Genomic DNA, 10,268 nt, shown 5'->3' with positions numbered 1-10,268 from the left:
ACTCAACAGCACATTTTGTAAGGCGATTTTCAAAATTCATTTGGCTCACCTAAGACATTTAATTTAGAAACAAAATTTCCTTTCAATATAGTTACAGCCTCTTCTCTGCATTTTCCGCAGCATTTCCGTGTTTGGCTAGGGTGAGCATTGACTTTGAGCTGTGGTAAATCAACACCGTTGCCTTTGTCACAGAACAACATCACACCTAAGTCAGGAAGCGAAGACAGCCGTTTCCACCTGACTGAACTGCTGAACAGATCCTACACAGGGGGGAAGTGCCATTTGTATATAGACTAAAAGCTTTAATTTCTCTTCCATCCATTGATCCATGCATCTTCTAACCACTTATCCTGGTCAGGGTCACCTGGAGCCTGTCCCAGGTAGCATTAAACTGTGGTTCACCCTGGATGGGATGTCCGAATGCACACACTATAGGCAAATTAGAGATGCTAATTTGCCTAATATATGTAAACTCCAGAGTGGAAATGTGAGGCGACAGTACTAACATTTCAGCCACCATGCAGGCCTCCCCTTCCAGTGTTTAAGGAATTTTCTCTTGTAAAGCAAGTAGGCTAAATGTTACTCTGAACCAAATATCTTTGGCAATTTCGTTTGCTTCTTCAACAATAGCAAATAAATTCAGTCACTGAGAGACAAAATCCAAGGACAACAGAATGCATTTTATATCAAATCTTATTTACTGGTGACTGACCAACTCCTCCAACAAATCCAAACCATCCCAATCCCTCCCCTAGTGAAGAAAACCCGGAGTCCCAACTTCCAAATTGGAGACCCATGTTGTCTTGATAGGGCCACCAGTGGAACATGCACCTCAGATTCATCCACGTCTTCATTATGAGCACCTGTTACAGGAAACCACAGAGGAAACATGAAATTCAAACAGTTCTTACAACAGCAGTACTGGGCAAGCACATGGACACCTGTAATACCTGGTATCTCTGCTTGCATCAATATGCAATTGATAGTGGTTTATCAGAAATTACTCCTAACTTTACATGTTGTATTACTCCACCCTATGATATTTGTAATCCAGATTCATGGGGTCTCAATTCACCACGGCCGGAGCTCATTTGGTGACATTATTAATCTACAAGCCTAGTTCACTAAGCAATAATACAAAAAGAGAGAAAATAGGAAGACAGTTGGCAAGTGTAACTGAACAAGCCATCCAACTGCACATATTCTGCAAAATAAAGAAAAAAAAACATAAAGCTATTAGGTCTCGACAATAAGGATATGCCTGGTTTGCAAAAAGACAAACCGACGTAAGGTTAAAAGGCACTCTTGTGCTGAATCAACTTCAACTTACTTTACATGTAAGAATAATATTGTTTTGGTTTAAATCGGCAGTTTCAACATGTCTTAAAGCAAACATCACCATGCTTGTATGTTGCTCACCCTCATACGTAGATGCCAACCCACAGCAGCAGGAAGAGAACCCCAAAGCCCATGAAGAGTGAGGCCACCAGGGAGATGAGGAGCTCCTTGTAGACGTCCCGTGTGTACTTCGTGGAGGTTACTTCATAGCTGGGGCAGAATGGTTAAGTGCCACTAGAATCCCCATCTACTACAATTCATGACACAGCTTTGACCTGGTCTACTACCATCCCTGCTGTTGCAACATGCCCCTCAGTTGCTTTGTCCTAGTTCCAGACAGTTTACCAATAACTTGTATAAGGTTCTAGCAGATACTTCTGGTCATCTACTTATATATACTTACCCTTGCTTGTATGCCTCTTTGCATCTCTCATATCCACTTGATTATTCTTAAACCTCTCATGTTACCAGGTTTTACCACAGCCTGAGAATATTGCTGTCTTTTCTCAAAACAACCCAACCCAAAGCTGAGCAATGTAGCCTCAGCATGTATTGCAAGGCACCACATTTAGCCAACGCCAGCAAGCATCCAGAAGGATACACGAAAAACCAGGCTGTGAAGAACATGCCGATGGCCAGCAGAACAACTGTGAGGTGTGGAAACACTGCCGGATTCACCGGGCTGGTATATCTCGTCATGGCCTCCAGCTCCTGCACAGAACAATAGTTATTAGGATCTCCCCGCGGCTTCCCTAAATCCAGACATTATTCAGCTTCACATGTGCAAAAACTAAGTATAACATCTTGCCAACCAAAAATTAAAATATTGATTCAAGGACCTACATAAAAAAATGCACTGTTGTTGGTACAGGCTCTGACTCAATGAATGTGTTTTTGCCAAATCGCAAAAACGAAGCTAACAAAACAGAAATACATTACATAATAAAATAAGTAACTACCAAAATATTACTTAAACTTTCAAAATTAATTTGACCATTGACCACACAAGTTTTCTAAAACTAATGTTGTGATAACGAGACCATTAACAAGCTTATTTGATTAAAATATGTCCAAAATTATTCTAAAAATATTTCAAATAAGATAAGCGTTTCGATTAAACATCTCATTACTGGCACCATATAGCTTTTCAATCGTCATATCATTAACAGGATATCAATGTGCGAAAACAACAGCTTGGCCTTGCGGCGAAGCACCATGCCATTATCCGCATACAAGCCAGCAAACTTTAAGGGTTTCGCGTTGATAGTTTTTATTAAGCATATTGTCAACCGAACAAGTTGATTGAAAATGCAACGGCAATGCTAACCAGCAACCTTGCTCTGTATGAAACGTCAGAGAAGATGCCGCGACTTCTAGTTGGTAAAAAAAACTGATACCTCTCCATGCCATTTATATGCTGCTATAAACTGAACGCATTTAGTAAAAGTAAATACATCTCTTATAATGCGTTTGACACTGATTCCAATGATATAAAGCTCAAACTTACCATTGCGCAGCGTAGGCCAAGCACTGGGCTAGTTCACAGTCTCCGGGAAAGCCACGTATGTTCGGAAGTCGCGTGTTGTAGACGCTACTAGTGTGCATTGAATTGTGGGAGCTGTAGTTCTTGTCGTCCATATTTGCGCGAGGCCCTACCTATAGATGAACGCTCCTGAAGTCTGCGTGATGTATGGCCCAGTTCTATCATCTTACAACAACAACAACAAATTTATTTTTGTATAGCGCAGTTTTTGTACAACTTTATTATTTATGAGGTTCAACATCACTTAAGTGCATATGAGAATATTCATGTATTCGGTGATATTGTGGAATTACAAGAAATGTAACTAACTTTAGTTACAAAAGCAATGATTCGTCGATAGGCTACGTGTGCGTGAATGAGAAGGAAGACAGTGGAAGCGTGAGGATGCGGGGAGTAGAGCTGGCTAAGTTGGAGGAGTTTAAATACTTGGCATCAACGGTTCAGACTAACGAGGAACGTGACGAGGTGAAGAGTGGCAGGAGTGATTTCTGGCAAGAGTGACAGAAAAGGTTTTCAAGATGGTAGTGAGACGGTGGCACTGACGAAGAGGCAGGAGGCAGAGCTGGAGGTGGCAGTCAAGGTGTTAAGATTTGCGTTGGGAGTGACGAGCTTGGACAGTATTAGGAATGAGTATATTAGGGACATCTTAGGTTGGACGGTTTGGAGACAACGCCAGAGATTGCGTTGGTTTGGACATGTGCTGAGGAGGTGCTGCCAGGCAAGAGGAAAAGAGGAAGGCAGAGGAGATTTATGGATGCGGTAAGAGAGGACATGCAAGGGGCGGGTGTTTAAGAGGAAGATGCAGGAACAGATGCGAGGCGATGATTGGCTGTGGCGACTCTTAGCGGGAGCAGCCGACAGTGGAAGCTCTGAATGTGGATGTTGGTGGCTTAAAGGTGCTATTTTAGTGCTTTTCACCATTTCATTTTAATTCGGTTTCAGCATTTTCGGGTGTTTTCCTGTAATTAACGTAATTGACAAATCTAATATTGCACTCGAGCTTTTTTCGCCACCTATGGCTACTTGCTTTTTGAGTTTGTTGAAAATTTTTATATAAAGACATTAGATATAATGCTTTTGCTTAAGGCATTCATTTTATTACACGGGATAGTTGTTAGTAATCGCAATGGACTAAAATAACTTGATGTCATTGTTTTTACTGCATAAGTGAAATGCATAGTGGTCATTGTAAATTCGTTTTAATTAAACATTACACGTTTATTTAATTGAATGAACTAAGTTTATATTCAGATGTATGTCTTTTTTGTAGGGTTTCTACGATTTCATGCAGTTCATTTCATCTAAACATTGGACAAATTATGTAATTATCCTACAAAAATCCGATAAAAATTTCAAATAAAATTGTAGGATTGTCTGAGACTTAAGCATACTGTAGCTTACAGTACATTCGGTCCGGTCACTAGATGTCGCAGTTGTCATTCATTTAACATAATTTTTTTTACTGTGAGTAATGTTAAGACTGGGCATAGTGAAGCACACGTGGAAATACATGTGAAAATACAGTGAGCACTATTTAAGCTGAGAGAGAATTAAAAAACTGCTGTTTTCTAAGATCCATCCATCCATTTTTCATACCTGCTTGTCCTGTTAATATTGTATTAAGCGTAATCCTAGTTTCATTCTCAAGTTGAAAATCAACATTTATTCCTGTGGTCTGAATGGATTCAACAAAATTCTCATTCGGCTGACATTAATGTCGAAACACACAGCGGAGATCTCTGTCAAACAGTCCAAGCTTAAAAATGTTTAAATATTGTTAAAATAGTCCTTCCTCATTACCAATTTAGTGGTAATAAAGCACAATTTCTTTTCTTCTTTTTTTGCAACCTGCACGCAAATTTATACACATTACTGGCCATTTCTTTCTGTCCATCCATACGTAGGAACCTCTAACTTTTTCTCCCAAGGGGTGCAAACAGACAACCTAACTTATCATCCATTCAGGTAAATAAATTTGTTTTTTTTTTAAAAAAAAAAAAAAAAAGAATTATACAACTAACACAAGCCACATTTCCAAATATAACTTAACTTTATGATTTTTGAACAATAAAACTGAATAATTTAAGCTCCAGTTGTGGAGACAGCACAGTGGTACAGCTATTGGCACTGCTGCCTCACACCATCACTGTTATCTTCACCGTGTGTGTGGAGCTGTCATGTTCTCCCCATGTCGTCGTGGGGTTTCCGCCGCGTACTCCGGTTTCCCCCCACAGTCCAAAAACATGCTGAGGTTAATTGGAGTTGCGAAATTTCCCCCTAGGTGTGAATATGTGAGTGAATGGTGTGTGAATGTGCCCTGCGATGGGTTGGCGCCCCATCCTGGGTTGTTCCCTGCCTTGCTCCCATGGTCTCTGGGATAGGCTCCGCACCCCCTGTGACCCTGAATAGGACAAGTGGTTACTGGAGAAGATGGATGGATGGAAGTTCCAATAGCATTTTCACCGAACCAGTAAGGGGGTGCATTTGCACTGCGTGCACCCCTGGCGAAATCATCTATGAATCCATGCGTCATCCACGATGTCCACTACAGGGTTGCAGTGACCTTGGACTCTCTCTCAGGAAGCATAAGGCAAGGGACACCAGATATTATTCCAGTGTTCTAGTTAAATGTGAAAACTAAACTTACCATCTCTTATTTTTAGTTGAACCATGCATTTCAAAAACAAATTCTTTAATTATGTCTGGTGTATTTCTTTATGTGGTTTTCTTAACTCAGAAGGTAAGGTCAGTGGTAATCACTACTTTCTGGTTACAGCAATAATGTCTTCATCTATGGATTCTGAGTGCCTGACAAATTGTTGAAAGACAATTATATTGATATAATGTAGTTTTTCCAGTTACTAGACCTTAAATTGCAGTTATTGGGATGTTATTTATTGGGACAGAACTATATCTTGAACAATGTTTTCCACCTCCGTAATTCAGGTTTGAGTTCATTAACTTTTTCATGGCAGGATGGCTCTTGCATTTCTGTGGGTGTACATAGGCCATTCTGACTTATTTTCTCACTAAGGGTGTTGATCTTTTTCCCACTGTCTGTATGACAATTTGTGAAGAATGACAATTTGTGAAGACATCTGTCAGTCTGATACATTTGTGCATTCATGATTAAAATGACTTTTGTACTCTACCTAACTTGATGGTAACCCTTTAGAATTGTCAAATGTAAAAATTAACTTTTGACGCCCCATCCTGGGTTGTTCCCTGCCTTGCACCTGTAGCCTCTGGGATAGGCTCTGGACCTCCTCAAACCTAAATAAGGGGAGCAATTTCAGACAATGTTTGGAGGGATGCAATTTTATATGACTGAGCCAATAGTAAGACTTAATGTGTAGCCAGGTAGTTATACTTGCATTGCTGAAGCAATATATCTAGTTATGGTGTGATTATCACAACAAGTTTTCATTTGATATTGTTTATTTTGGCTAACCATTGCCCATATACCAAAGAACTCACACAGCTGACATTTTTTACAGCTGGTGTCTTGTGTGTCCAGGTGTCTTGAATTTTTTAACAAGACACTCGCATAACACACACATACGTAAGCCTATATATTTATACACACATCCCCACACAGTATATCTTGTGTATACATGCACACAGTACATGTGCCAATCAGTTACAAGTATGTGGAGGTGCACCATGAGAAAGAATACAACCAGGACACCACAAATAATGTCATATAATATAATGATAATGCATTAAGACAAACAAACAAGTGAATCAATGAGAGGAGGGAGGTACAAATGGGAAAGGGCCAAAAATAGATAAGCATATCAACCAATGAGAGATGTAGTGAGGAGGGGGAAGGTAGAGACTAATACAATATTAAAACAAACAAGTAAACAAGTGAGGGAAATTGGGGGAGGAGTTTCAACTACGACTGTACATGAAGGGTGCTTGTAAGACTGACATTGTAACCAAATTTCCAAAACAGTTGGTCATGATCTCCTGAAAAACGCTGAGTGAAGAAGCTCAGCACTACTTGAAATCACCTACAGGTAGTACATTTTGGTTAAAAAATTCATACCAAAAAAAAGAAAACAATAGGCAGTTATTGTTTGTGGTTATTGAGACATTTTCATGTTAATTCACTCAGGCAAATGATCACACTTGAATTTTTTTTTTAAAAAAACCACCATGATCTTGATCTGTAAAAGTCTGGGCTGCAGCATACGCCCCCATGCTGTGTTGACATTCACACTTCTCATAATATTAAAAATGACAATACAATATGAAAAACAGCATAACAAGGTAAGGCAACTGTGTGACTGGTGTAAAAATCAGACAGGTCAGACAAATTAGTAAATTACAAAAAAAAACACACATATTTAAAACCAGTCAAAATTCCAAAAGATCAGCATATTTACATGAACTGGAAGTGCAGTATAACATTTAATAATGGTACAGTATGTATATCTTAAATAAAACAAGCGTTTACCCATGAAGAGGGAAGTAAATTTGTCCTTGGGGATAAAAGTAAAGAAAAGTGCCCTAAACATAAGGTTTTCTTCTTTTTGTATCAGTTATGTCCAAAAAGATTAGTTCCCCTTACTAGTGGTTATACTTGATCAGGCAAAAAGGAGTGATATACAGCATATGTTAGCCTTGGCGGAGGATACATGGTTGAAAATACTTCCACTTCACTTTTGTTCTATTTCAGAAGTTAATATGATGCTTTCTAGTTTGTTAAACCACACTTGTTTTTGGGAACAAAAAGCCAGCTCAATGCAAGCTGAGTGCCAGACAACTGCATAAAAACCTTGGTTGGGGAGGCCTGGTTCACGAGGAATTGCCAGAATGCCACAGTATGTGTGTTTTTGCCATGGGGAAATGCCTGCTTTATTTTTCAGCGAGTCCCGGTCTTTAAAGTCTAGGTATATGTAGGAATACCTGAATTCCTGAATTCCCGATTCCAACAACATTCACTCACTGAAGCCCAGAAAGACAGCCCTCACCACTATCACAAACAGCTAAATATTATGTTTATACAAAGACGGCAAGTAAATATTCTTCTTTAAAAAGGATCAAAAAAAAAAGTGTCAAGAATAAAGGAATGTTTTTTGCTGGAAGAGGATGAAAAAAGTGCCAGGCAAAATCCAGAGTATGAATATCTGTCATTATTCTGCAGGTTCATAAACCGACATATGAATTGTATGTATCCGATCAATAATGTGTGCTTATGACTGGGCCACTGTTGCCTATCAGGGTAAAACACTATTGGCATGTCTGGTGTGTATGTGTGTGTGTGGTTCCTAGAAGTAGGCATGATGCTCTGAGAGGGCCATGGAGAGATCAGTGAGATCGTCTGGATGGGAAGGGGGTTACAGAGAGGTTGGTGAGATGGTGAAAGGGGGTCAGATAAAAGTCAGCCAGATGGCTTCAGGCAATTACTGATCAGTGAGAAGGGGGGGGGGGGGGGGCTAGAGCTGGGGCAGGCTGAGGTCCTCGTCACTGAGGTCCTCGTCACTGAGGTCCTCGTCGCCTCGCATATGTGAAGCAAATCAGTCACATGGCACCATTTAACTATATCTCTTGGTGGAAGCTTGTTTAGAAGGACAGAAAAGTAAAAGAGAGAGGGGGGGGAAACAGGAACGGAGGAGCTAGTGCAGAGTGCCTACAGGAGCAAAGGGAGAAGGATAGGAATAAATGCTTTATTTTCAGCACCTCTGACAGCTGGTCTACAAAGGTGACCGCAACTGTTCCATCATGCAGGTTCCAGGTCAGAGTCAACCCTCACTGTGCATCCTGGCTCATTCCTCTCCCCGAGACCACTAAGGTTTGAGCCCACTCATACCCACAATCAGCATGAAACTCTCCTACACTCACAGAAAACAACAAAAAGACCCAGTTGAATAAATAGAAGCTCAATTCCTGAAGTATAAAGCCATTTGCTATAAATCTCAAGGTTTGGTACTGAAGGGTACAGCAGTGAGCATTGCTTTGATCCAGTGAATTCAAACTTGACAGTGATCAAGAAATCCAGTGATGCAGCCTAAAGTGGATCCAGTAACTCATTAATGGCTTAAACCTAACTAGTGAAGTCAGGTTATGTGGCCACGATACAGTGTCAGACTCAGTTGATCCAGTTTATCAGGTGATACGACGCTCCAGTATCAATACATAGGAGAGTGTCTCATAAAAGGTTTTCAAATGGAATAAAAGATTCAGTCTGCACATAATTCAGTGGCTGTGCATTCCAGTTCAAATGTACCAGTATCATAAAACATTACACAAGTTTGGGGGAAAAAGACCCCAGCTTCTTTTTTGGGGATGTGGGAGTGAATTTAATTGTCATGTCCAAAGTATCCGTAGCCTTTCGTACTTCGGAACTGATCCAATTTCCAGTTTAATAATCTGTAAGCACACAAGGCCTTAATCTCTTTATATTTCAGTATTCTGCAAAGATATTGCAGATTTAACATCCACAAACCTGCCCTGATCTTTAGTTCAGATTAATTTGACTTTCTACAATTGTTAATGTAGACGTGTTTTACACAGCATTTCACCACCTGTGACAGCTGGAGAACATCACTCAGAGATGGTACACAGAGCTTATAACGCCGAGTAAGTCTAATGCTCCATATTTCCAGTTTATCTGGTTTGTCGTGCTGCATCACTGCAATGAGTGTTACAGTGAGTTTCATCCAATTTGCTCTTGTACTACATCAAAATAAATTCCACTATGAAGTCGGGTCTGCCTGTGTGAACACAGGTAACAAAGCTTCAGATGAACCCACTGGAATTAAGGGGGTTGGAAGTGAGAAGATAAGTAACTAACATTACAGGCCCTCCAAATAACGCTGAATGTAGAAACTGATCTCCGTTAATTGATGGACCCACAGCTGCACATCTTAAAAGAGTTATTCAGTAACTACAGATTGGCCTGTGGTATACAGATGTTGTCATGGGGCATTAAAAATTGTAAGCAGACACTCAGAGCACAATTCAAACATGTGCTGTTATATAAGCTCTCTTAAACCAAGGCTAAATCTGTGAAATTACACAGTTTTATTTCCCCCCCATAAATATATACTTAAAAAAACTGGTTAAAAATGTAACAAATGTTAATGGCTTTTCTGTTCAAGCAAGAAGAGTAGGTTCAAAAAAACAGGGAACCCCAGAAAGGAGGTGCTCTTAATGGAGTGCGGAATAGGAACATTGGGGCATTGTTTTTTTCCCATAATGCACTCCTCTTACATAAACGTTGTTCTCATCCACAGCTTCGCTGAAACAGGAAGTGGTAATCAGAGTATTGACCGATGTATTCTTTCTCCTCCCTGGTGGCACAGATTACTTGTTTCTGTGAGTACAGAATGGGCAAAAGTCAGTGGAAGAAAAATATAAGTACTGTATACAGGAAAGT

At 40.0% G+C, this 10,268-nt stretch overlaps 2 protein-coding genes across 8 annotated transcripts in view; both read right to left on the bottom strand.

Annotated features, from left to right (window-relative positions):
- Nucleotides 1-675: 675 nt before the first annotated feature.
- tmem258 (transmembrane protein 258) lies at nt 676-2,968 on the bottom strand. 2 transcript variants are annotated; one of them, XM_049030234.1, is made up of 4 exons: nt 2,846-2,968; nt 1,940-2,049; nt 1,420-1,548; nt 676-1,204 (listed from the first exon to the last, which is right to left on the bottom strand). In XM_049030234.1, the coding sequence occupies exons 1-3, from the start codon at nt 2,846-2,848 to the stop codon at nt 1,422-1,424; spliced, it is 240 nt and encodes a 79-aa protein (XP_048886191.1). In that variant the 5' UTR covers nt 2,849-2,968; the 3' UTR covers nt 676-1,204; nt 1,420-1,421. The 2 variants fall into 2 exon arrangements, with proteins under 2 accessions (XP_048886191.1, XP_048886190.1); XM_049030233.1 differs by having other exon boundaries at nt 676-863.
- Nucleotides 2,969-6,575: 3,607 nt separating this feature from the next.
- The window catches only part of myrf (myelin regulatory factor), a 42,702-nt gene continuing 39,009 nt past the window's right edge, over nt 6,576-10,268 (bottom strand). For all 6 annotated transcript variants that reach the window (XM_049031527.1, XM_049031528.1, XM_049031531.1 and 3 more), the window contains one exon: nt 6,576-10,205. In XM_049031527.1, coding sequence (XP_048887484.1) covers nt 10,116-10,205 — 90 coding nt within the window. In that variant the 3' untranslated portion in view covers nt 6,576-10,115. The remainder of the gene's footprint in view (nt 10,206-10,268) is intronic.

The sequence above is a fragment of the Brienomyrus brachyistius genome, chromosome 11, assembly GCF_023856365.1.
Source record: "Brienomyrus brachyistius isolate T26 chromosome 11, BBRACH_0.4, whole genome shotgun sequence".
NCBI lineage: Eukaryota > Metazoa > Chordata > Actinopteri > Osteoglossiformes > Mormyridae > Brienomyrus > Brienomyrus brachyistius.
The sequence above is the reverse complement of the archived record's forward strand: the minus strand, read 5'-3'. Positions and strand labels throughout refer to the sequence as shown.